Source organism: Parasteatoda tepidariorum, chromosome 1, assembly GCF_043381705.1.
Source record: "Parasteatoda tepidariorum isolate YZ-2023 chromosome 1, CAS_Ptep_4.0, whole genome shotgun sequence".
NCBI classification, from domain to species: Eukaryota; Metazoa; Arthropoda; class Arachnida; order Araneae; family Theridiidae; genus Parasteatoda; species Parasteatoda tepidariorum.
Genome location: NC_092204.1, coordinates 22,432,598 through 22,460,342, shown reverse-complemented (window position 1 = coordinate 22,460,342; position 27,745 = coordinate 22,432,598). Strand labels below are relative to the sequence as shown.

General features: G+C 28.3%; 2 protein-coding genes across 2 annotated transcripts; both read right to left on the bottom strand.

Moving 5' to 3' along the window:
• Nucleotides 1-363: 363 nt before the first annotated feature.
• Nucleotides 364-6,216, bottom strand: LOC122270336 (uncharacterized). Its single transcript, XM_043047304.2, has 2 exons — nucleotides 5,751-6,216; nucleotides 364-981 (listed from the first exon to the last, which is right to left on the bottom strand). Exons 1-2 carry the CDS (start codon nucleotides 6,113-6,115, stop codon nucleotides 540-542), a joined length of 807 nt encoding a protein of 268 aa, XP_042903238.1. The 5' UTR covers nucleotides 6,116-6,216; the 3' UTR covers nucleotides 364-539.
• A 12,045-nt stretch (nucleotides 6,217-18,261) lies between these two features.
• On the bottom strand, nucleotides 18,262-23,727 carry LOC107449457 (uncharacterized). Its single transcript, XM_016064985.3, has 2 exons — nucleotides 23,191-23,727; nucleotides 18,262-18,941 (listed from the first exon to the last, which is right to left on the bottom strand). The coding sequence occupies exons 1-2, from the start codon at nucleotides 23,691-23,693 to the stop codon at nucleotides 18,488-18,490; spliced, it is 957 nt and encodes a 318-aa protein (XP_015920471.2). The 5' UTR covers nucleotides 23,694-23,727; the 3' UTR covers nucleotides 18,262-18,487.
• Between the last annotated feature and the right edge of the window lie 4,018 nt (nucleotides 23,728-27,745).

Here is a 27,745-nt window from a genome sequence, read left to right as displayed (position 1 = left end):
ATTAATTTATATATATATATATATATATTTTAAAAATATAATTATTTTTATGTTTCTTCTTAACTCTGTCACGTTTTCGTAATTTTGAATCTACCTTAGTTTGGTTTTCCTGAATTTTAATTACTGATATAAATATCGTTTATACCTTCATGTATGCTTGAATTTCACATTTACTGTAAAAAAAAATGTTTCTCATAAATACTGCTTAAAAAGTCTTTGTGACATGCTAGAAATTTAAATATTATACATACGTGCGAATATTTTTTCAAATGCATTATTTTTCACAAAATTTTCAGTTCAACCGTGTATTGCAACTACCATATAAATGTAGATAAATATTTCATACAAACTGAAAATAAAATATACGCTAATATGAAAAAATTTATTTGAGCACCGCAAACAAAAACTCATTGTACACTATTTACTAATATGAAGAAAAAATATTTCACGTTTAGCAGTGAAACTATTCAAATGTTTTCGAGGTTAGTCCTTAATATCTTTCATAGAGACTTTGCATAAATGATTCCGAGATAAAGTATTCATTCTATCTTGTTGAAATCTCTCAGAAGTAAGTACTTCTGGACAAGTTTGGGAATGCCTAGTTCCTCCACTCCTTCGGGCAACTTAAAGTTGTCTCTTAATCGGTTTCTGATGCAGTACCTTGAAAGGTGTTGCAAAGATCTTGGACGCCTAACAGAAGTTTCCTCAGAATTCACTAGATTGCAGTACCATTGACATATGTTGTTTATCTTCGGAAAATATATGGGATCAATCCCTTCAAAAAGCCTAAAAACGTCGGTCGACGTCAAAAGTGGATCTGGGATGGAGCTCCAGAGTACTCGCATGGGCATTTCGAGCCGTGCTGATTTACCTTTGTACCGCGCACAAAGATTCAGAAGCTGATATACACGGAAGTTGAGAGGATATCTAGAAGTATCATTCTGAATTTGTGTCTCCATATCGTAGAATTCATCAAAAAACCTAAAAGGTAAAAAAAAAAAAAAGATTAATTAAAAAGACTCAAATTCAATTTTTGAAACGCGTGTGCGAAACGTTACTCTGTTTCAATACATAGTAAAAGTGATTGCCAACACGAAATTATAGTTGGTTCTGCCTCGTGGGGATCTCAATTCTTAATTAAAGTAAGGATAGTCAAAATGGAAAGGAATTGCTAAAATATGGTCCCAATAGTTTCGCTAGAAGTGCATTCTTAAAATCTCGAAAAATTTCTTGAGATAGAATAAAACTCTCAAAATGTGATATTTCAACAACTGAAATATTAGGACAATATATTTCAGGTGACAGCTACTCACTGTATTTCTAAGTCAAGAATCCAAATCCGAAACAAAAGTATTTTTATTCACAGCAATTCATTTTTGTGTTTGATCTTGTAGTTCAACTAAGAAAAATATTTATAGTATTTAACTTATTTAATAACCCTCTTTTTAACCAAAAGTTAGTACAAAGAGTGTAACCAAATTCAGTAAGATAAGTTTCTTTCTCTGTATATTGCAGAATAACAAAATGAATTGCTTTCGTTATAGTGATCCTTTTTCCTCGAACTCAGTACTAAGATTATAGTACTATGTTTTAAAGAGATGACCTCCAATATGCTAATATGTCGAATTATCTTAGATAGAGAATCAGACACGAAAACGTACTTCATCTGAATAAACATACCATTTTTTCAAGTTAAGCTAGTTATGGATGGCGTTATCAGGGTGTACCAGTCCCGGAAGTCGTAAATGACAGACTTTTATGACTTTCAGAAGGGAATGTCCAGAGAAAAAATAAGTTTGTTTCTTTTTCTGAAACTTAACCAATAGTTAGCATTAATTAGTTTTTATATTATATGTAATCGTAGTTGAACCACCGACTCAATTTTGGGTTTACGACTACTAATGCTCAACTCCGTATCCTTGTAGTTTCGAACCCATTCCAGATGACATGGAAACTCCTGGATCAGTAAGGTAAAATAAAAAATAAAAGGTAAATTTAAGGTAAAAATTCATAAAAAAAGTATCGAGATTCATCACAGTAAAATTGAACAAATTAAATTCCATTTTCTTATGGTAAGTTTAAAAAAATTGTATCGAATTGTGCGAAAGGAGAACACTTATAAAATTCTTTTTAAAAGGAATTGCTTCTAAATAATTTCATACTACATCATTTGCTGTGATTGCTGACTTCTCTACCTTTAATAATTTTCTTTTTCATAATATTATTTTAAGACCACCTGTTTGCAGTTTATCTACATTTCCTTTTGATCGAGAATTCTAAGCAAAAATAGTTAAGTCGCAATAATGGAGCAACCTACACACACTATGTAATTTAGCGGGTTATTCGATTAAAAGGGGAGTGCTATATTCAATATTAAGTTATAAATTTTTGCTAAATTTTAATTTTTAATGGAATTTAATGCATAGAATAGTTTTTTGATTAAATAAACTCAGTTTTATGATCAACAAACAATTATAATTAAAACTGCCTATTTTAGAATCATAAAATATAAATGTCAGTAGTAATAGCAGGCATGTATGCGGCGGAAGTGATGGGCAGTCAAGGGGTGCTTATTTCTGCCCCAACCGGAAGTTGCTTATTTCTGCCCCGCCTACAACCGGAAGTTGATTATTTCTGCCCTCCTATGAACCGGAAGTTGCTTATTTCTGCCCGCATGCTTATTTCTGCCCGCCTGAAAATCGAAACTTCGTCTGCAGCGTCATGGGGAGCTTATTTCTTTTTTTCTTAAGCCTAATATATTTTTAGTTTCGGTTTCTGTTTTTAATTTAGTTTCGTTTTTTAAATATTATTTAATTTATTAGTTTTTTGAGGGTGGCAACACTTATTATTTCAATATTAGTTTTTAAGGATGGCAACACTTAGAAACTTTGTTATTTGGGATAGAAATTGTGTATTATGAACTTATGACGTCATCTTTTATTACATAATACATAAATGATACCATGCTTTTACTCTAGTGGCGCCATCTATGTGAGAATTTTAGAAATAAAATAACTTTAAATCTATTTTAATATTTAAATCTGTTTTAATATTATTTNGAGGACAACAAATAAATTTGGCATTTTATAAAAATGGCAAAAATCGAACTCTTATTTTCAACTACGAGTGCAGTTACTATAAAGTATTTCCTCGGAAAGTCAATCAAAATATTAAAAACAATTCAATTAAAAAATTTGGTTTCGGTCTTATTTGTTTTCTAGTTTAAAATGAAGGTAATATTTACCTAGTCTCCAGTAAAAATCAGAAAGCACGCTTTTATTATTTGTTATAAAGATAATTTATTTATCTTTTATAAAGTTATATAAAGTATTGTTTGTCCAGCTCTCTGTACTTTCGTACCTCTAATATAAAATAATGACTGAATATTCCATTTAGAAAAATTAACATGACTTAAATATTACTAAATTGAAAATCTACACTCACAGCTACAACTTGGGTTTGATATGTAGAATATGTGTTTTTATGTCAATTAAATTTTAAATTATCTCCGTAATGTCAAGCATGTGGACAATATTTTATAAACCATAAAACACACATTTTACACAATATTTTTGAGAATTCTGATATAGAATATAAAATTCCGATATAAAATATAAAGTGAAACTATTCCTTTTAAAAAGAAAAAAAATTGTCGATATAAAGCCCAACTGTCCATATATTCAGTGAAATAAAACTCAAGAACTTCTTAAAAATCTTGTCGATAATCTGAAGTGAAAAATCATTTACAAGCATGTACATTGTTTCGATACATAATTTAAGGTATCAGAATATACATAATTTAAGGTAAGGTATTCAGAAATCTTTAACAATGTTAAAATTTTGTGCAGAATCCATTAATTTATTTCTTGGATTTATTATGTGAATATGTTTTTCTCATAAAAAGGCCGTGAAATATTTTGTTTTCGAAAAGTAAGTATATTAATTGGAATTTAAACATTATTTTAAGCATAAACAGAAAGCCCTAAACAGTACTGCTACAATAAATCTACGGGGCAAAAAATGAAAAAAAAAAAAATAAATAAAAAATTAATACAAATTGCAGAAAAAATGTAATAAAAATGAAAAAAATCTGAAAATTACCAATTTTGTTTGATAAAGTTCAAAATTATTATTTTAAATTGAAAGAAATATAGAATCTAAAGATAAAGAACATTAAAATTGAATCTCCTGAAAGGATTAAAAAAAAAAAAGCAATGTTTCTCTAAGGATACAGAAGAATATACAACACGTAAACTTGCTAATAAGAGATGCAATAAAGGGTAATAAATAGAAAAATAAGCTCAAAAAGTCATAAACTAATGAACTTTACTAGTTAAAGAAGTATTTTTTCTTCTGAATTAAAACAAATGGTTGAAAGAACGATATAGCTTAAGAAAGACATATATATGACACATCTTTAGAGGTAAGGCGAGATAATGAGACGAGATCACAAAATAAAAAACAAATATTGACGAAGAAATTCAGAAAATGAGAAATTTTGTTTGATTAAATACAAAAACTATTATTTCGAACTGAAGGAAAGAGGTTACAAAACGATTAGGAAGCTTGAAATTGAAATCTACGATACGTTTACGTATATATATAGAAAATGGGTAAATGTAAAAATATTTAAAATTGTAACAATACAAAAAATACAAAGAAAAAGGAGCGTAAAAAAAATTTGGCAAAGCATTTATTAAGTATAAAAAAATGAAAAAAAATCAGAAAAATATAAATTTTGTTTGATAAAATACAAAATTATAATCTTGAATTAATACTAATGGATAAAATAAAGAGAAAGAAGTTTAAAAATTAATCTGTACAATACATTTATTAAATTTGAAGAAAATAGGAAATTATGAATTTTTTATGATAAAATAAAAAATATTATTTTGAATTAAAACAAATGGGTTAAGAAAAGATAAAGGAGCTTAAGAAAATATCTACAATACATCAATTAAATATTAGAAAGAAAATAAATAGGAAAATTTTGAATTTTGTTTGATAGAATACAAAAATGATTATTCTGAATTAAAATAATCGGGTGAAAGAAAGACGAAGATTAAAAAAAACTATCCCCACTATGCATCCATAAGGAGAATATGCAAAAAAATTACTTGAGAATAGATGAAATTAAAGCAAAAAATGAAAAATAAATAAGAAAATTTGTCTCAGAAAATATGTTATTTTGATAAAAAAAAAATGGGTAAAAAAATTACAAGTAGGCAAGAATATGCAGTCAATTATTGAGAATTGCTTGTTCCAGAATATATCAAGGAACCAGAGATATTCTAAAAGCCATGATAATAAACTAAGATTAATGAGCAATAGCTACAATTATTATTAATTTTAAAGCCTGTATTTTTAAAGTAGGATTATTTACCTCATTAACATTGCTTGAAATGAAAGCAACAGCATATCCAATAAATTTCATGCATATCCGTAAAAATACCCATCTGCACCCTAATGTTACGGGGGAGGGTGTTTTCAAATTTAAATATAAGTAATTCAGAGCGATTCTCAATTAATTATAGCTTTAAAAGTTGCATTAGCTCTACATTTATTTTAAAATTATTATATTCAAACTACTACTGGTCTTAAAAGTAAAGAAATATTTCTTGGTATTCAGAGCTATGACTCTTAAAATCATAGAACTAAATTTAGATAAGGACACTAATTATTTTCATATAGGATAGAACATAAGCAAGTTTAAAAATTTAAGCAGAAAAATAACTGAAATAAAAACTTACAATTTAATAAAGTAACAATGATACAGGCTTCCTATTTTTGTTATTCCGTTAGAGGCTCCTGCTTCGGTTATTCTGATGAATGCTTCGGGACTATTTAAAAGACAACTGTGAGAAAAATCGAAATCTCTTGGAATATTTTCCTTGAACATAGACCAGAGATCCAATTTCAATTTCTTGATCAGTTTTAGGACAATATCAACAGTCTCGACTTCATTATTATATGCCACATTATAATAAATACGATACCATGTGCGTTCAAAAGAAGTAAATGATGTCATGTTTTTATCTTCAGCAATGTATGCGAGAAGAAAGCATTTTTCGTCAATGGTAAAATCAACCTCTTTATTGATAAGGTATTCCGTCATCTCTCGAACTGTGGTACGTAATTGTAGGACCTAGTATTGACTGGTAAAACTTCCAGTTAGTAGTAGATTCAAAGTCATCAAACTAGTTACTGCTTTATGTCTGCTAGTACGCATGCGCATTGTACATTTTGAATGAGCCAATAGGATTGAACGTCATACGCTCGTCATATGTTTAAGTACGCATGTATGTCGTCGTCTTTTCTAAAGACTAGGAGACTCCTCCCCCAGTACGTTTAACTTGCAACTCACGTGGTTTGTACTTCTTCGTTTTTTTCCGTTAAAAAAAATCCTAATTTTTCGAAGAAAAAAAAAATAATAATTTAAAAACGAAAGAGTTTATTTTCTTCCTAAAACATAAAATTATTATAGTTCTGAGTATGAAACTCTTAGATTAATATGATTATGATTAATCAAAACGAAAGTAATGGTTTCTTAGATTTGCAAACTAACTAACTGCATTCAAACAATTCATTTAAACTAAGAAATTCAAAATGCGTCATGCAGCAACCTTATGAGTCTGTGACATACGTCAGTTGGTCGTTTTCGTTTAAACTTTTCGTTTTGCGAACTTTTTTGTTGTATTAGTTGAATAGGATTAATTGTACAACTATAAAAAAGTTAATTTATCAACAAAAAAAAATAATCTGAATATGGGACAAAATTTAGTTATATATATTGACCTTGAAGATATTTAAAAATATTTTGGATGAAAAAATACATTTAATGTATACGTTATGACTTTGAAAAACGTGTTAAAAAACTGTAAATGTTAAAAAACTCTCCTTTCATAAGAAAATTTCCATATCAAATCGATGGATTCTGAAGCATTAATTTTTTATTAGAGATTTTGAGCGTTTTAATGAAAATTAAAGCTTTTTTGCATTAATGTACTTTTACATCTTGTAAAAAAAACAAGGGGGGAAAATGACCAGTTATTTACTTAACTTGATTCGCCACTTTGTCTTGTTGAGTGGTTATTTTCAGGCCGTACGTGAGCCCGTTCTGCCATGACCACCTAAAAATATATTAAATATTAATTTAAGGCCAAAACAGTCTTGACTAATTTTAACAGAGCAATGCTTTATTTAAATAAGAATTTTGAAACGCAATATTTTTTTCTTACATTTATAAGTACATAAAAGTATTCATAAAATTAATACTTCAAAATGCACCAAAAATAATAGTTTGTGGCTTCCATTTTTCATAAATAGCATACCATAGGATGAATGTGAATACAACATGCTTTTACTCGAAAATAAATTGAATTGCTTTCAAACTGAAATGTTGAGTGTCTAAAATTTCACAAAAACTGTGAATACAGTTTTCAAACAAGAAATATATGATTGATAATTTTATTGTATCCTATGAAAGGAAACACAGGCAATGAATGACCTTGAATTACGACCACCTATGATGACTAAAGATAAGAATTTAGGGAATTATGTCACTTTTCCTTCAGTCGAGAGGATTCAAAGTGTTCTACTTTTATTGTGTAGTAAAAAAGAAGGAATAGTTCAAAATGCATAATAATAAATAATGGTTTAAGTAATTACTTTGTAAAATTTTCTAACTTAAATGACTACATTTTAGTTGCTATCAGTAAAGATCTTCTATTTAAAAGAAAAATTACATGGGGCTTAGGAAATAAAATCTGGACTTTATACATCGGTTATTAAAATTGAAGTTTCGCTGTTATGGGACATCTTACTAAAGAGAGCAGACTGTACTTATTTTAAGCTAATTAATCACCATGAAAATTCAATTTCGAGTTATATAAAAGAAGTTTTATGTTTTAAAAATATCCCACCAGTAACTTTTTTTTCTATTGACAACTGCTTGGCAAGGGTTAAATATTAATATATAAATAAAAATTAAAAAATATTGATTTCACTTCAAATGTGTAAATTTCTTATGAAAAAATAATCTTAGCTCTATGCTTACGTTTTTAATTTTGCAATTTCTAACTCAGGATCTTAAAACATTGTCTAACTCCCACAGTGCTGAATCGAAGAAAATGTCAGAACTTTATTCTGTTTCCTTTAACAGATTATTATCATCAGAAAAATAATCCTTTAATAGACTGAGAAATTGCATCGCAAAAACTTAATTAATTAAAAGGTATTAGTAGCTTAAACTGTTTGCTTTTTTAAAACTACCTATTATTGAGATACGAAATTATATTTGCAAAACTACTAGTTTGGTTTAGCATTAAAATTTGTTGAATATTTAAACTCAGTTTTGAATTATTGAATTTGAATTCCTAACTTAACTAGCATAAAAAGAACGTCACTTGACTGTAGCTTGGCAATCATGCGAAGAAAACTTCTTTTAGCTGAATAATATCTACCTTTTCCAAAATATGATTTTGATGGAAAATGTCTGACACATTCGATTTTTTTTCTTGAAAATATAGTTATCCTGATTTTTTTTTAAAAAAGAATTATACTATACGATATTCTAAAAATGATACATTGGTTTGATTGATTTATTAACTTGGAAAATTGTTTAAATATTTTTCCTATCTAATTGATTATCATAATTTAGAAAGAAGATAATACGCATGAATTATTTATCCGTTCTCTATGTGCAAGAAATCAACATTGACCATAACCTTAAACCTTTTAAATTAATTTTAAAAAAAAACTTCAAAGTTTTAAAAAAATCAAAAGTTTTTGCTTAAAGTGGAGTAATATGAACAAAATCTGTCAATAAAAAAAAATAGTTAAGAAAAAAATTGCTAAACAGTCTTTATTAGAACTATTCAATGAAATGTACAAGGCATAAATTTGTTTGCCAGAAAAAATAACCAAATGCAAAAACTTTGAAATAAGTTTAAAAAAAATTTAAACATGCTTTACCGTATGTCGTCTATCTTCTTAATACACCATTTTGTTTACAAAACATTGTTACTCATACAAACATATGAATAAAAGTACCAATTCGAATACATTCAAATTCCTGTCTAGTAGATTTTTAATTAAAAGAAAATCTTTAGTTTAATCGAGTCAAAATTTGGAATTGTCGCTTTTCTTTTTTTTATTCTACACTGTAAAACAAGTTTCATGTAGCTTTAGTGTATAAAAATTTTCGATGTATTTTTTTAAAATGTATTTTAGTAAATAAATAAATAAAATTTGTAATTGTAGCAGCTAGTTGCTCTTGATTTTGGTAGCGTTTCTGAAAATATTTTCTAATTTTACCTCATTGGCAAGTAAATATTATTAAAATTTCTTTTTAAGATATTAAACTAAAATTAAATCACTTTCCAATGAAAAATTCTTACATTTTTTTTGCTGTTTTTCCCCCCTAGTCTATGGATTAAAATGAATGGGCATTACAGTAACTTTTTAAATATTAAAAAAGTTTGAACAGACATACATTTCATTTTCATAAAACTGCGGCTCCCTATTAGCATAGAACGCCCTGACTAAATATGGATTAAACTTGAATTAACAGTACTGAATAACTGTCGCAGACTCACAAAAGTTATGAAACTTGCATAGTGTTAGTAAAAAACAAAAGAGTATTCGAGAATTATATTTAAGTTTCTCGAATTCTGCTATTCGTGCCGTTAAAAAATACTATGAGTGCAATCCTACTCAAACAGCTTCTAATTTGGGTTTTCAAGATTAGTTTTTTTTTTCAGTCTTATTTATTTATTTATTATTTTTTGTTACCGTCATTGAACAGCCGATCCAATTTTTTGGTAAACAATTGCTAATGCTCAGTTCCATAACCTTGTAACTTTGAACCCAATTCAGATGACAAGGGAACTCTCGGGTCAAATATAGGGGATAAATTTGTCTTTAAGGAGAACATTTTGATAGGATTAACCCGCATTTGCGTTACATGGAGAGGAAAATCATGAAAATCTCTTAGAGTTAGCCTGGCGACAAGTTGACTCTAACCCATGATTCGTCCACTACTGAAGATATTCCGTCTAATACTGAAGATATTTTACGCTAGCACTTAGGTCGGTGCGAGCCGGGTGCAGCATTTTTATCGACCAGCCATTGCTGTGATTCGATTCCGGTTCACTTAATTGTAAGGCGAAACGCTTTATCCCCTGAGCCACTACGGCTCCAATCTAATACTTTGTAGCTGTTACATTGAAGTTCTGCTTTCAAGGATGTCCTTTTCTTGTTTGAAATACTTATTTATAAGAGGCAAGAAACTAACACAGAAAATTGAAAGACAAATTGAACTTTTATAAGTTTTGTATCGAAAGATTATGGAACATGAAATTTTTTCTATCTGACCTTCATGTTGTTTGAAATATTTGTAAGAAGTAATGAACAAAATTTAGTTAAATTCTAATTCATGAAAATATTAATACACTATCTTTGCTGGTAAGAAGCTCCTTATTAAAACCGTAATCATTACGATAAGACATGCAGTTGTACAAATAACGAATAATTAATTTCAACAAAATTAGTCCCGCAGTGGACTAATCGTTAATAAGACACGGTTCCCAGCAGATCACCGAAGTCAAGCATCACTGGCTACGGTCAGTGTGCGGGTGGGTGACCACTTGGATCAGCCTGCGTAGGGACCGAGGGTGTGCGGTATTGGTCCTCGTTAAACTGTTCTACCGTAAATTGCTCGACTTCGCGTGCAGGTCGTCGGGCTACCGAAGCAGGGGTGCCATCCCCTCTGAAGAGGATCAAAATTATGATGGCATGTCTTCGGATCATTCTCAGGGATGTTTCCCAGACCGTCGCCAATAGCCCATTGGGAAGCTCTAGTGCGACGTAAATGAACGAACAATCAACAAAATTAATTAAGCGCAATCTGTTACAATATTAATTTGGCGATTTTGAAACTAATTCCCTCCTTAACAAATTAGTTGATTTTTCCATTTTCTTCATTCTTTAGCACATATCCTTTTTTTTATTTCAACTAATACACACCATTAAAATTTATTTGACGTCCATAATATAACGACTTTTTGCAGTTCTCTTAAACAAATAAAAACCTACGTTCAGTTTAGTTTACTTTTTGTAAATAGTTTTTTATATTTTAATACCAGCTGCGATGGCTCAGGGGATAGAGAGTTCACCTTCCAATGAGGTGAACTGGTGTTCGATCCCGGTGATGGCCGGTCTATACGAATTCAGCATCCGACTTGCACCGACCATAGTGCTGGTGTGAAATATCCTCAATTGTAGACGGATCATGGGTTAGAGGAGGCCTCTAACCCATGATCCGTCAGGCTTACCATGGAAGGTTCTCGTGGTTTTCCTCTCCACGTAAGGCAAAGGCGGGTTAGTTCCATAAAAAAAAAGTCCTCCACGGAGGCAAAATTCTCCAAATACTTGATCCAGGTGTTCCTTTGTCTTCTAGATGGGGTTCAAAATTACAAGGTTACGGAGTTGAACATTAGTAGTCGTAAATCCAAAAATTTGGACAGCTGTTCAACGATGGTTATAAAATATAAAAAATAAAATATATTTTTATGCGTGCTTTTTTTTCAATTTTTATCTATAACTGAAATGATTTTTTCAATATTAGCGTAAATAACAATATGGTAATTTTTTTTATTTTTTGTATAATCCGTGGCGACTTCACACTATTAGATTTATCGTAATAGAGAAGTTCAGTAAAAATAAGATTNCATTCTGTAGGGTTGGGGGTAAAGACCACAGGTGGTATGTTCGGTGAAACACCCCTAGAACCGAATTTGGTTTTGGAAGAGAAATAAAGTGGGACTCTTTTTGTTCCACAGGAGGTAATATCAAGTATTGCTAGCAGCAGCACCGATCCTTAGAATCAGGAAGGGAAAATTATTCTAAGTATGATATTCAATAGAATTGTAGCGAACCGATATGATGGATGCCTTCACAGTTCTCAAATAACACTAGTGTCATACCTCCATGAAAGCAATAACCTTATCAGTAATGATCTATCTTATGTTAGAATTTCGAAAAGGAAGATTTGCAATAGCACCTGTCCAACTCATTTTTTTATCAGTTACCAACAAAGTAGTAATATTTCCTAACTGTCATAATGAAAAGAAGAAAACTTTCATTTCAACCCCTGACTCATTTCTCTCCCCCCCCCCCCTTCCAGTTTCAACATCATTATTTTGCTTGAATAAGTGCTAGAATAACAAAGGAATGAAACGCTCCCAACAATACATTGTTTGAATTCTTAACATGTCTTGATCAATTAGTCTGATCAACTGGGTTTAAACTAAAATATTGTACATTAAATTTTTAAATAAAACATATATTTTTATGATTACTAGAAGGTTATATTAACTACGTATTGATAACCATAAAAAATTGAATGATGGTCTTAAAGCTCAACCACCTCTCGGTCTGAAGCTATCGTGTTCATCTATTTTTGATTCGTGCGAATTTTAAATAATACATTTTCAAACCTCAGTAATAAACTCAAAGTATAAATTCCAGGCATTCAAAGTTTTAATGCCGATTCAGTTTGAAATAGTTAGATACGTCATCATGGATACAAATACAAATGAAATTCGAAGAAGTCATTCGAAGTGTTATCAAGATTATCAAGTGTTACTCGTAATCAATATTTACATTCAAATTAGCATTTTGATACTCAATCGTTTGATGCAGAAGGCAAGAAACCTTTAAGTAGTTATAAATTTTTTATTGATTAGTTGAGTGAGTTGAGTTAACTGAATGAGATAGTTATACAGAATTTTAATGAAGAATTCTATGAAGTATAATAAGCGTGATAAATTCATGGAAGGAAAATCACTCAGAAATAAAATTCCTTATTAGAATTAAAAGTAAATGCTCATATCATTTATAAGTAACATATATAAAATACGTTCATATATAAATGGATTAACCAACGATTCAATTAACTTACGTATATTATAACAATAAAGCTTTATATATATATTAGTTTAACAATATCTATGTATTTATTTTTCTTACTATCACGGAAAATGCGGGTATTTCTCCATCTAACTTGGAAGCATTATAGTCGCCTATAATAATTAATTTTATTAGATCTTAAATAACAATTGAAAAGTTGTTAATTAATTAACTGTACGTTAAGTATTTATTTAGATTCATTTGGTTAGGTGTTCTTAAGTAATAACTTGAGCAGTGTTGAATAGTTAGTTCTATGTTAAGTATTTATCTAAAATAATTTTTTATTTGGCTCTCTACACTGCAAGTTGAAAAAAGACATTATTCCTATGAAGAGAGCCTGTTTGCATATAAGTGCACTTTAAATGGATGCCAAGCTCTGAGCGTGAACAAATATCAAAATCGCCATCTTTTGAAATGAAACAAAAGGGCCTTTTTTTGTTTATAAAAAGTAGCACGGATAAAATTTCTGTCCAATGAGTTTTACTTTTAGAAAATTTTATATTGTTTTAAAAACATAATTATATAATTTGATAGCTAAATAAAACAGAACTATATGAAGTCGAGGATGATTACTTTTTTGAAGATTCTCGAGAAAATTCTTCTATGAAGGTAAGATTGCATTTCCAATGTTCGGCCGAAATGCTCCCCCTTTACTTACAACCAGTAATAAGCAGCTGATACTTATTGGAAGTGTGGCTATGTCAATGCTCAACTCCTTAAACTTGTAATTTTAAAGTCAGCCCAGACGAAAAGGATATTCTTATCAAACATCGGGAGTTACTCTTCTATACCTAGGATATTTCGAATAAAAAGCCGTTTTTGCGTTATATGAAATGGGACACCACGTTAATAAATGAATATCAAATTAGCCGTGAAGTAATAGTGGTCCAGGTAGCCAGTTGTTAACGCCTCAACCTTTACTGAAATCAATTTGAACATTTTAGATCGATGTGTATCAGTTATTTTTGGAACTAGAGGTGACCAGAGTGAACCTTCGGCACCTGCACCAAGTGCCAAATTCATCAGGCTTCTCCTGAACACCTCTTGGATAGCATGGGACTCTCTAAGGTGGACCTCTTTAGCAATCCTCTCCTTAGTCTTCGACTTTCTTTCAGTCAACGAACTCGTGGATCTTGTCTGACTCCGTCAGATAGTGTGGATAAGCAACAACAACAATTACAACATAAGCAATAACAACATATACAATTTTTACCACATTGCCACTATTCATAATTTTGAAATTCTAGTATGTCCATTGTCTGGTTGACAACTGGCTGTTGTGGGTGAAATGTACTTACTTTGCAACAATTAAATGAAATACAAATTTTTATAATAATGTAAGGCTAAATAATTTAAATAAATGATTACAGTAAATACAATTTACTTAATTGCCACTTAAGTTATTTAATATTAAGTTTATAATTATTTCTATGATAATGCAATTTATACTAAATGCAGAAATACTTTTTAATTAACAAATTATCTTCCCTTTCAAATCGAAAATTAAATATTATCATTACTCTTTATCGGCGTAACTGGAGAGTCAAGAGAGTCTCAACTATTCATGATTATTTGAAGCTAATAAAAATGAGTTATGAGTTGAAATGAAGCTGCCATTACAATCATTGGACCCAATGAAAGAACCTGTTTTAAATGTTAAGAGGGAAATAGGCACCCGTTTCATCAATAAATTACTAGATAGTACTAATTGAACTAAGTTAGATTTCATTAAACTCTTAAGATGTTTGGAACATCTTGACAAAAAACACTAATTTTTTAAAACATAAATGCCTTAGTTTGTATTCTCTTATAGACGCAATTTTTAGGATGAAAAAAAAACTTGTTTTCAAATTTTTTTTTAGTGCTTTAGGTGGAATAAATTCAGACAGAAACATTTGCAATAACTTTTTTGCTTTGTTTTTAAACCTTTTTTATTGCATTGTATCGATTATTAATGAAATAGTTTTTTATTTTTTTCTTTCTTTTAATTACTCGTAAATCAAGGGATACATATAATATCCAAGACACATAAAAATAAAAACAATAAAAATACACTAAGACATGAATGAAATAGAAAATTATTACGAATACTAAAGACGATTTCTCAAAATAATGTTTGTTTGATGGTAAAGGACAGTAAAGATTGTTAAATGATAAAATTGCGGCGAAAATTAGGAATTTATTAGGTTGCCATGTTAATAGCATGTCAAATAAATTCTCGTTTGAAAAAATAAAATACGTGCTCTTGTGGGTTAATATAAATCGATTGAATTTTAGAAAAATCTGATTAAAGAGACATGCCGGACATTATTACAAAATTGAACTTTTTACGTTGTTTGTTCATTAAATATTTTCTAAAAACTTGGAACACAGCAACTTATTCAACTCTTAAAGAGGGATGAAATCTTATAGCTCTTTCTTTAAATCAACACTTTAACAGACTCACTTGATAATATCCCTAAACTGAATAATACTTTTTCTCACTGTTTTTTCAAAAACATTTAACATAAACATGCAATATAATCCCTTAATAAAACTTTATTTTCGAAAACTCAAATTTAAATGACACATCTAGTATTATTATTAAATAAAAAATTTAGCTTTTACAATGTGTTTACAAAATGTTTGCTACAGTCATGTAACGCTGTAACTCATTCAAGCTCTTCTTTAGAAATATTAATGGATTCTCAGGAATATCTCATTTAAAAGGCATACTTGATATCATTACAAAATTGAATAAATGAATCTTTACACTGTTTGCTTTTAAAGCATTAGCTACAAAAATTTAACGCAATAACTCATTGAAACTCTTCTTTAGGATATTTAGCATTTCTCTTAGAAGAATCTGTGCTGGAATTACAAACATATATGCTCCTATACCATGTGATGGAGGCTAGCTTCAAACTCACTCTCACCGGATCTATTTATCTACCTCTTTGCTGATTAAAGCAGATTACGTAACATCAGACATTTTACACGAGGCTTTTAGCATCGTATTTGCACGAACAATCGCTCCTGTAGATTGGAAAGACACCATCAGAGTGGTGAGAGTCTTTTGATATGCAAATGAGGTTTAGAAGCATTTTGAAGATATTTGGTTAAGAATAAATCTAACATTTCGTGATGATATTGTTCTCTAAATATGTTATGCTAATAAAGAGATTTTTAGAATAACTTTCGCTTTCATTTTACCACTTGATAGGATGCAAAACAAATACCAAGCGTATCATAGCCCATTTAATCCTTACACTAATGGAACAAAAATGTCTTTGTCTTCTAATGTTCTATATATATAATTCTTCTTTTTCAAGAATTTGTAGAATTTTCTATTTTTTATAGTCCATCAAATGATTTATTTTTAATAAGAAATTTTAATGTAAATTTCATTTTAAATGATTTCTCACTTTTCTTCTGTTATAAAAAAAAACAATAAGTAATAATAGAAATGAAAAAATGTCAATTTCTTCTTTTTTCATTGGTTAAAAATGAAAAATTAAATACGTCTTCAAGTCTCTAAAAATTTTATAACTTTCAAGGAGGAAATTAAAGATTTCTTAAATTAAAAAAAATGTTAAATCACGGAAGACAATGAATTTCAGAAACGTAAATTTTGTAACTCATGCTTATAGCTCATACTTATTTTGAAGTTTTAAAAATATATTTGTACTTAAATTGAAAAAACTGAGAATTTCTTAAAATTAACTTTAAAAAAAAGAAAAAGCGAGAAAACAAATGGAAAAATTAAAGCAACATAATTACAGAAAAAAAAAACAAGTGGATTGCTCTTGATGTTTGAAATTTTTCATCATAAATTTTTAAAATAAAAAATGACATTGATTGATGAATTAGAAAAAAAAATAAGGAGAAAAAATGGACAAAATATTGTTGAGTTTGAAAATTTGTACATAATTGAGGACCTCTTAAAATTGCGTCACTGTTTTACAATTTAAAACAGAATTTAGAAATCTCCACCAATTCTGTAACAACATTCAAAGCTATCAAAGGAAGTATTAGGGCACTTCATGAAAGTTAAAAATCACCTAGCAACATCTTACTGGAAACGTTATTGCAAAAGGCTAGTGGCACCTCCTATTTAAGAACCAAGATGTCAGTAGTTTCAGTCAAACTCGCTTTTCTATCTAAGACTCCTCAAACTTATTGCATAACGTAGAAGCAGATATGCAATATATGAATAACAATTATTTTTTTAGATATTATCCATTTAAGTACATACTTCCTTTAAAAGAGAATACATACTGTTTTTCTAAGCATTATCCTGAGCTGATACTTGTGACAGGAAAGGAAACCTTAGTTAATTTAATAAAATTAAATTGAAAAAGAAAACATTGAACCTAATAATCCTTTAAAAACTAAGGCAAATGTATAAACTCGTGATGCAATAAAAATTTTTAAAAGAAAAGAAAAACTAACAAGTACGGCATTTTTTAAAATTTTCATTTTATAAAATAACAAAATAAGAAGCCTTGCTGAAATTGGAAAAAAAATAATCTCACTTTATTTAAATTTCATTTTATACTATTACGTAATTAAAACGTTTCAATCAGTTTGTTATTTATTTAATTAAAAATTCTCTTGTCTGAAAAGTGCGTGTAATTAAAATGAATAAAGAGCTGAAATATTTAAGTAGATGATTTCATTTTAATCGCGAGATATAATTTAATTTACAATGTGATGGATTTATTATAAACTAATGTTACTTATCTAAAAGATTTAATATTAAACAATTACAGTTATTGATGCCAAAAAATTTTAAACTTTGCTTACATTTCAGAGGTTAATTTAAAATCTGTAAAAAACTGTTAAAATCCGATAAAGCCTTAAAATGATCAAAAATTAGTTTATTTTTTCAAAAAGAATATTTCAGTTTATTTGTTGTCCATTCTCCCTGCCACAAAAATTCACAGACATATATATACTACATACATATTGTTATTTTTAATAATATAATTATTTTTATGTTTCTTTTTATATTAGTCACGTTTTCGTAATTTTGCATCTACCTTAGCTTGAACTTGCTAAATTTTAATTAATGAATTAAATATTGTTTACACCTTCATGTATGCTTGAATTTCACATCTACAGAAAAAAATTTTTCTCATAATTGCTGCTAAAAAAGACTTTGTGATATGCTAGAAATTTAAGTATCATACATATGTTCAAATATTTGTTTAATTGCATTATTTTTAACAAAATTTTCAGTTTATCCGTGTATTGCAGCTACCTTATAAATGTAGATAGATATTTCATACAAACTAAAAATAAAATAAATGATGAACAAGAAAAAATTTATTTGTACATCGCAAACCAAAACTAATTATACACTGTTTATTAATATAAAGAAAAAATATTTCACGTTTAAGAGTGAATCTAATAGAGCAAAGATTGTTCATAGGAAACTAAAACATATGGAATTGATGATTAAAATATTCAGATCTCGAGATTAGTCCTTAATATCTTTCATAAAAGACTTAGTGCAAATGATTCCAAGATAAAGTATTCATTCTATCTTGTAGAAATCTCTCAGTAGTAAATACTTCTGGACATGTTTGGGAATGCCCAGTTCCTCCACTCCTTCGGGCAACTTAAAGTTGTCAGTCAATCGGTTTCTGATGAAGCATCGTGAAAGGTGTTGCAAAGATCGTGGACTCCTAACAGAAGTTTCTTCATAATTCACTAGATTGCAGTACCATTGCCATATGCTGGTTATCTTCCGATGGTATATATGATGGACCCCTTCAAAAAGCCTAAAAATGTCATCCAAGGTCAAAAGCGGATCTGGTATAGAGCTCCAGAGTACTCGCACGGCCATTTCGTCATCTGCAGATTTACCGGTGATGTAAGTGAACCTCATATACAGATTCAGAAGCTGAAGTGCACGGAAGTTGAGAGGATTACTAGAAATATCATTCCAGTTTTCCGGCCACGTACCGTAGCCTTCAACATCAAACAACCTGAAAAAGTAAGAAAATTTATTATAAATTAAAACTCAAATTCAATTTTTTAAACGTGTGTAAGAAACGTTACTCTGTTTCAATACATTTTAAAAGTTATCGTAAACACGAAATTATAGTCGGCTTTGTGTCCAGGAGATCTGAATTCAAAATTGAAGTGAAAATAGTCTGAGTCAAGCTGAGCTCGAAATATATGACTGTGATTCTTTTTTTAACCCAGTGATTAGTAAGCAATAATATAATAATTATTTGATCCTTATTAATAAGAAATAATAACTATTTTAACTATATTACTTTTAAGCGATATTAAGTCTTAGTAAAAAAAAAAATTCAGATTCCTTAAATGATGCTTAAAGGAAATTAAAAAAAAATTCCGATTTTAAACAAATAGATACCATCCGAGGCTTCTGGTCAGTGTCGCAGTTATTAACTTTTTAGTAGATGAAATTTCCACCAGGCTCCTGAAATGATTAGTGATGAAAGTGATGATTTAGTGATGAAAGTTCCTGTCCACCAGGTTTTAGAAAACAATTAGTGCAATCTATGACTAAACTAAACAACTATGATTAAAGATAAGAATAATAATAAGGATAAGAATCATTTCACTTTTCTTTCACTCAAAGGGGATTCAAATTGTTGTCGTATTGTGTAGTCAAGAAGTAATGGTACAAAGTGCATTAGAAGAAATAATGGTTTAAGTAATTACTTCAACATCGCTCAACTTAAATAATTGCATTTTACTTGTTATAAATAGTTCAATATGAACCTTCTATTCTAAACAAAAATAACATGGGGTTTATGGATTAAAAACAGGACTTTATACTTGAGGCAGTGTAATAGAAGTTTCGCTGTTATAAAACTACTAAAGAGTGGAGACTGTATCTCTGCCGAGCTAATTAGATTTTCTTCGGCAAGTCAACAAAATATTAGAAATATTTTTATAAAAAATTTAGTTTCGGTCTTATTCGTTTCCTAGTTTAAAATAAATGCGATACTTAGTTTTCTATTAAAATTAAATATTTAGAAAAACTTATTTTCGAACTTTTATATTCAAACACAAAGTTTACAATCTCCATTAATATGAACTAGAGAACAGTTGTTTTGCTTTTTCATAAAAGAGGTTACAATACAAGTAATTATCTTGCACTTATGGAGAAAAATTTAATATTATTTTAGTGATGAAAAAAATACCTTAGGATCTCTTTAGAAAATCTGAAATAAAAAACACTTTTTGATAATTTCACAACTTTTAATAAATTTATAAGTTTTAAAAGTTATAAATCGCTCAAAATCTTATAAGAATTGGACTTTTTATTGGACCAAATATAAATATATTATTTTGAAATATGTTTTTGAGAAGATTTAAAAATCATTGCCATTTCAATTATTTTCCAGTTTAGAAATTAATATAACTAATAATAAAACCGGTAACTAAAATATTTATAACAGTGCATTATTTATATCACTATCGTTATTCCTTAACACAATGCAACGATTTTCGCTATAAGGAAAAAAATCTTAAGCCTGCTTGAATACGTTAAGCTAGCTAAAGAAATTTATTAAAGAATTAATTATTTAGAAATTTATTAAAGAATTTTATAATATTTGTGCATGCAAAGCCTTCGCAATACAAAATATGACATGGTTTCACATGCATTGCAATTTTTTACCGCAGCGACACCTAATCTTTTATGATATAGAATGATAGTTAAGCTGTATATCTTTTTCTTAAACTTTTCAATGTATAGTTTAATTTAAAGTTCTTTATGCTGTACTTTAAGGGATTCCTACAAATAATTTTCGAAGTACGACAAAATTGTTATAAGTCGTTTCACTGTAATATCAAAAAAACTATAAGCCTTACTAATTTAAAAATTTACAGGATGCTGCAAAAAACCCGGACAAAGTAATTGCATCACAAAATGGAAATTATCTAATTTATTTTTAATTTTTGAGTTCATTTCTCCTCGTATCTTCTGAATATGAAATATTTTACTCACTCAATATAACTCAATAATACACACTCAATATAAAATATTTTATAGTATACGGACTTCTTATTACGCGGACTTTTTTCTTCTTTCATTTTAAAGTTGTTTAACCAAGACGCGATTGTTCTGCATAAAAAGTTTGTCACTATAAAGCAACCACTTCATGATTTTTTTTCTGCACTCTTAATATTTGTTAAGTTAATTATGAAATATAACATAATACCTCATTTTAAAAAATTTACTCGTGTTAAAAATACTATAAATTTACACAATTGAGCTGAAAATCTTCACGTAAAATATTTAACAGTGGCAATTTTCATTTGTTATGTGGAACGAGTGTTTTGATTTTGGTGAACTTTCGAATTATCTTTCAAATGTCAAATATGTTTACAATATTCTCTGCTTCATAAAACACATACCTTACACGACATTTAAAAAATCTTCTATACAAAATAAAACTGCAACTTCAAAAAAAAAATCATTAACTGAACTATCTGCATAATCAGCGAAATAAAACTGAAGAACTGTTTAAATGTTTTGCATGATCTATTAATTTATGTTAAAAGTTTTCTTACTCAATGCAAAGAGGTTTTCACAAAAGAGGCAGTAGATTGAAGAAAGTCTAACTAAAACTAATATGAATATAAAATAAACTAACTAACTAAAAAGAATTTAAAAATAAAATTAACAAAACAAATAACCAATGAATAGAAAATAAAAAAAATATCAATTAGAGAATTTGAAAATTATTAATTTTATTTAATAAAGTTCAAAAATATTATTGTAAACTAAAAGAAATTGACTAAAGAAGCTTAAAAATGAGTCTCATGGAAAGATATATACACTCCAAGCAATAAATGTGAGGCGCTTGCCTTAGCTAAAGAAGAATATACAACGAATCAGATTGCTAATAAAGGATGCAAAAAATAAGGTTAGAAAAAAATAAGCAAAAAAAAATAAAAAATAAAGCTAATGAACTGTACTTGTTGAAAATCAAAGTTTAAGAAAGAATCACTACGACGCATCTTTAGAGGTAATGCACGATAATGTGACAAAAATAACAAAAATAAAGATAAAATAAAACAGTTACTGACAAAAAAGTATTTGCAGAAAATTCAAAATTCTGCTTGATGAAATAACTTCTTACGTTTTTGAATTGAGAAAAATGGGTCACGAAATGATAAAGTAGCTAATAATAAAAATCTGAGATACATTTATACAAAATATGCAAAAATATATACAGAAATGTAGAAAGCATGCAATATGCATATAGAAGATATGCAAAACTTAATCAGAAAAGTAGGCCGAGAATAAAAAAAAAGTATGAATAAACCAGCTTATAAACAAAACCTAAAGACAGAATATTTACACTACATTTATGAAGAAAAAATGTAAAAACAAAACAGAATATTTAGCCACGAAATAAATTAAAATCTATGCAAAAAGGAAAAGGCAATCGGTAAAATTAGTTGGATAAATTACATTATTTACAAATGTTGTTTTGAAATACACAGAAGGGGTAAAAAAAGGAACCATAGAAAAGTTCCTTCGTAAAACATAAATGCAAAAAAAAAAAAAAATCGAAAAATATTAATTTAGTTTGACAAAATTATAACCCTGAATTAGTGCAACGTCTAAGTACAATGTAGTAACATTCTAACTACAAGGATAATAAATTAAGATTAATCAGAACTTATAGAAATTATTATTAATTTAAGAGCAAAACATGTATTTTTTAATGCAAGAATATTTGTCTCATTCGAGTTTGCTGGAAATGAAGGCAACTATATATGCTATAAATTTCATGCACATCCCTGCAATCTAAATTCAATCTGCACCCTAATGCAATGCAATTTTAACTTTAACAAGATTTAAAATTAATTTTAGCTTTAACAAGATTTAAAGGCTGCATTAACTCTACATTTATTCTAAAATTATTTTCTATTACAAACTGGATCAGGTAGAATTTTTTCGGTTTTAAATATTGATCTACTATTGGTCTAGACAGTTTTTGATGCTTAAAAAAAATCTTTACATATATTTAAGGATATAGCCTTTTAAAGGAAACAAAACAGCCGTAAATTTTTAAATTAACTCACCCGAAATTTCTAAATATCTTTTAAAATGTTTACAGCTCTAAAAATTCTTAAGTCATAAAACTAACTTTTGATTACGATGCCAATAATTTTAAAAAAAGGGTGAAAATCTAAAAAAGTTAAAAAATTGAAGCAGGAAAAAAAACTGAAGTAAATTCTTACCCTATAAAGAAGGACCACCGATATAGGTGCCTTGCTTTTGTTGATCCGTTAGAGGCTCCTGCTTCTGTTATTTTGATGAATGCTTTGGGATTTCGTATTAGACTACCGTGAGAAAAGTCGACTTCTTTACCTGGAAGTTTTTTCTTGAACATAGACCAGAGATCCAATTTAAGTTCCTTGATCACTTTTTGGACATTATCAATAGTTTTGACTTTATTAAATACCACATTATAATAAATATGATGCAATATGCCATGAAAAGTAGTATCTGTAATATCATTAGCTTTAGCACTATATGCAAGAAGAAACCGTTTTTCGTCAACGGTAAAATATTTATATAAAGATGCGGCGTCTAAGCAATAATAATCACCCTGGTTATTAATAAGGTATTCCGCCATTGCTCGACTGGTAAGATACTGGTAAGATTGACTAATGAGAATTTCTGAAAGTAATGGATTCAAAGATATTAAACTAGTTGCACCCTTATGCCAGCTAGTACGCATGCGCAATGTACATTTTCAACTGGCCAATAGGATTGAACGTCATACGCAAGTCATTTGTTAAAGTACGCATGTATGCCGTCACCCTTTCTAAAGACTAGTAGACTCCTCCCCCAGTACGCTTGACTTACATCCCATGTGGTTTATAATTTTTCTTTTTTTTTTTACAAATGTTCTAATTTTTCAAAAAATAAATAAATTAATTAATTAATTAAAAAAGAAAAGAAGAAATTTATTTTCTTCCTAAAACGCAAAATTATCATAGTTTTATGTATGAAACTGCAAGATTAATATGATTATGATCAATCTTAACGAAGTTAATTATTTCTTAGATTTGTAAACTAATTAACTGAAATTAGGAAAAAATAAACAAAGAAATTTAAAATGTGCGACACAATAACCTAATGAGTCTGTGACATATTAATAGGTCTTTTCTGTATAAAAGTCAATTTTTTGCAAACTTTTCCTTTATATTTATATTACTGTTATATTAAATTATGTTATATATTTTTTAAAACAATAAATATATAAGAGGAGGGTAACTTTACGGCTTTAAAATTTACTGCATAAAAAAATAACATAAAATGAATATGGGAAAAAATTTTGTTAAACATACTGACTTTAAAAGTAACTTTATTTAAAAATATTTTGGGAAGCATAGTACATTTAATTTATGCATCATAACTTTGAAATAAGAAATTTATTAAAGAACACTCCTTTCACATGAATCTTTCTACATCAAATTGATAGATTCTTAAAGGACAAACACTTTTATTAGAGATTTTGGATTTTTATTAGAGATTTTTCTGTTTTTTAGACTTTTTTGCATTGATGTACAGGTGTTGATGATGTTTGCATTGATGCATTGTATTTCTCAGAAAAAAAAGGGGAAAATGACTGGTTGCGTACTTAAGTCGCCACTTTGTTTTATTGAATTGTCATGTGGAGAGTGGTTATTTTTAGGTTGGTTAGGAGTGGTTAGTTTTGCCGTAAACACCTAAAAATATACTAAATATTAATTAAAAGCCAAATCAGTCTTGACCAATTTTAACAAAGCAATGCTTTACATTAATAAGAATTTTGCAACGCAACATTTTTTCTTATATTTATAAGTACATGAAAGTGTTCTTTAAATTAATTCTTCATAGGTTAAAAATGCACTAAAAATAATAGTCTGTAACTTCCATGTTTCATAAATAGCATATATTAAGATGAATACGTTATGCGTTTACTCAAAGATAGATTGAATTTCTGTCAAACTGAATTGTTGAGTGTCTGAAATTTCACAAAAAGTGTGAATACAGTTTTCAAACATGAAAAATATGATTGATAATTTTATTGTATCCTTTGAAATGAAACACAGCAATGAATTGCGACCACCTATGACTAAAGATAAGAATTTAGGGAATCATGTCACTTTTCCTTCATCAAAGGGGGATTCAAAGTGTTCTGCATTTATTGTGAAGTCAAAAGAAGTAATAGTACAAAAGGCATAAAAATAAATAATGGTTTAAATAATTACTTCGTAACATTTTCTAACTTAAAATAACTACATTTTACTTGTTGTAAACAGTTTATGGAGTTTGACCATACTTCAGTATGGATATTGACGATAACCTTAAACCTTTTAAATTCATTTTAGGAAAAACTTTAAAGTTTTTAAGAAATTAGAAGTTTTTGCTCAAAGTGGAGTTGATGAGAAAAAAATTAGTGAATAAAAAAAGAATAGTTTATGAAAAAATTGCTAAACAGTTTTCATAAAAAATATATAATTAAATGGACGGAGCATAAATTTGTTTGCCAAAAAAGTAACTGAATTCAAAAGTTTTGAAATAAGTTTTAAAAAATTTAAAGATGTATTACCGTATCTCGGCAATCTTCTTAATACGCAATATTGTTTAAAAAAAATCATTTTATACAAGCATATGAATAAAAGCACTAATTCTTATACATTCAAATTCCTGTCCAGTTGATTATTCATTAAAAGAAAGGCTTTAGTTTGATCGTCTCAAAATTTAAAATTCTTGCTTTTCTTTTTCTTATTTAACACTGTAAAACAAGTTTAATGTAGCTTTAGTGTATAAAAATTTACGATGCATTTTTAAAAATGTATTTTATTGCATTTAAATAAAAACATTTATCATTTGAACATCTAATTGTATCAGCTAATTGCGCTTAATTTTGGTGGCGTTTCTGACAATATTTTCAAACCTTACCTCATTGCCAAGTAAATATTATTTTAATTTTTCTAAGAAATTAAACTAAAATTAAATCACTTTCCAATGAAAAATTTTTAGATTTTTTTCTCTGTTTCTTTCCCCTAATCAATTACCCAAAATGACTGAGCATTACATTAACTTTTGAAATATTAAAAAAGTTTGAACAGACATACATTTCATTTTCATACAACTTTGGCTCCCTATTAGTATAGAGCACACTGACTAAATGCTGATTAAACTTGAACTAACAGTACTGAATAATTGTCGCAAACTCACAAAAGTTATGAAACTTGCATAGTGTTTGTAAAAAACACAAGAGTATTCGAATAATATACTTCAGTTTGTCGAATTCTGCTATTCGTTCCGTTAAAAAATATTATGAATGGGCCATTCTCACTGAAAAGGTATAAATAGACTAAAAAATTTTTTTAAATTAAAGTAATTAAAAAAGCGATAAAAATTACATAAATGCCTTTTTTTATTTTTGTTATATGTCTTTATAATGATGGTCAAGTTTTCTATTTTATTTTGTTGGAGATTTAAAATATTTCATATTCTGCCTTGTGTACGGAGGAGATGTCATAGTCAACGGAGGAGACATTTTATGTTAAAAAAATATAAAATGTCAATGAAGACTAATTCATTAATTATTAAGTACAACTGATATGAGTTTAACATTAATTAGTAAATGATAAAATATTTCATTATTAGAGATAGAGCTACTTCAGATTAATCATGTTGCTATGAAAGGAAACATCCATTTTTAGCCTAGGTGTGAAATTTTTTAAGTAACTCTTACTGAATATTAATAAATTAAAATGTAAAGACAATTGAAATAAAAATTCAAACTCCACATGAAAGTTGAATGTTGAGGGTACTCTTTTATGAACATTTCATGTAAGTTAAACATACTGACATGACATACTGTCATCCAAATAACGTTTTTGTTTTTCTCTTTTCTTCTTGTTATTGTTTCTTTTTTCCCTGGGCACAAGCGGCTTGCTCTATCAATTTTTAGAAATTTAGGTACATTTAATCACGATTTTTCTGTTAAATCTTTTTCTGATACAGATTTTAAAGTTTTTTGCTCCTTTTTTTTTTTACTTTCTTCAAACGATATAGGGTTTTCTTTTAATTTCTGTCTAGCTTGTCTCATTCTAAGTTTCTGTTCCGTTTTTTTTGNTCTGATACAAATTTTAAAGTTTCCTGCTCCTTTTTTTTTTTACTTTCTTCAAACGATATAGGGTTTTCTTTTAATTTCTGTCTAGCTTATCTCATTCTAAGTTTTTTCTGTTCCCTTTTTTTTGTATTTGAACATTTGATTGCTTTCTTTTTTTACATTTTGGTTTTATCATTTTTTTTTTTAAATTTGTTTAACAGACATTAAAAATTATTTTGTGCCACAGACGTAGGGACGTCCACGGAGGGGATTTTGAAGACATGTTTATTAAATAATAAGAATGAAATATTAAATATATTTAGAAGGAATGCATATGATTTGTTAGTTAGAACTTTACGCAAAATGATGAAGAAAAATATTTAGAAATCTTCTGTATTTACTAATATTTATTAATAAGAGACTTAAAAAATCACCTTTTTGTAAGAATGACCCGAATGCACTTCTACTCAAACAGCACCTAATTTGGTTTTTCTCTATTAGTTTTTTATCTTTCAGTCTAATGGTTTTACCTTATTTTATAACAGTCATTAAATAACCGACCTTATTTTTGTGTTAACAATTTCTAGTGTTAAATTCCATAACCTTGTAACTTTGAACCCAATTCAGATGACAAGGGAACTCTCGGATCAAGTATTGGGGATAAATTTGGAGGAGGA

Excerpts from the sequence above, each read along its gene's own strand:
- LOC122270336 (XM_043047304.2), bottom strand. The coding sequence starts at position 6,115 with ATGACGGAATACCTTATCAATAAAGAGGTTGATTTTACCATTGACGAA. Across the intron at positions 982-5,750 it reads CATTGTTACTTTATTAAATT|GTTTTTTGATGAATTCTACG; the intron begins GTAAGTTTTTAT and ends TTTACCTTTTAG.
- LOC107449457 (XM_016064985.3), bottom strand. The coding sequence starts at position 23,693 with ATGCGTACTAGCTGGCATAAGGGTGCAACTAGTTTAATATCTTTGAAT. Across the intron at positions 18,942-23,190 it reads CGGTGGTCCTTCTTTATAGG|GTTGTTTGATGTTGAAGGCT; the intron begins GTAAGAATTTAC and ends TTACTTTTTCAG.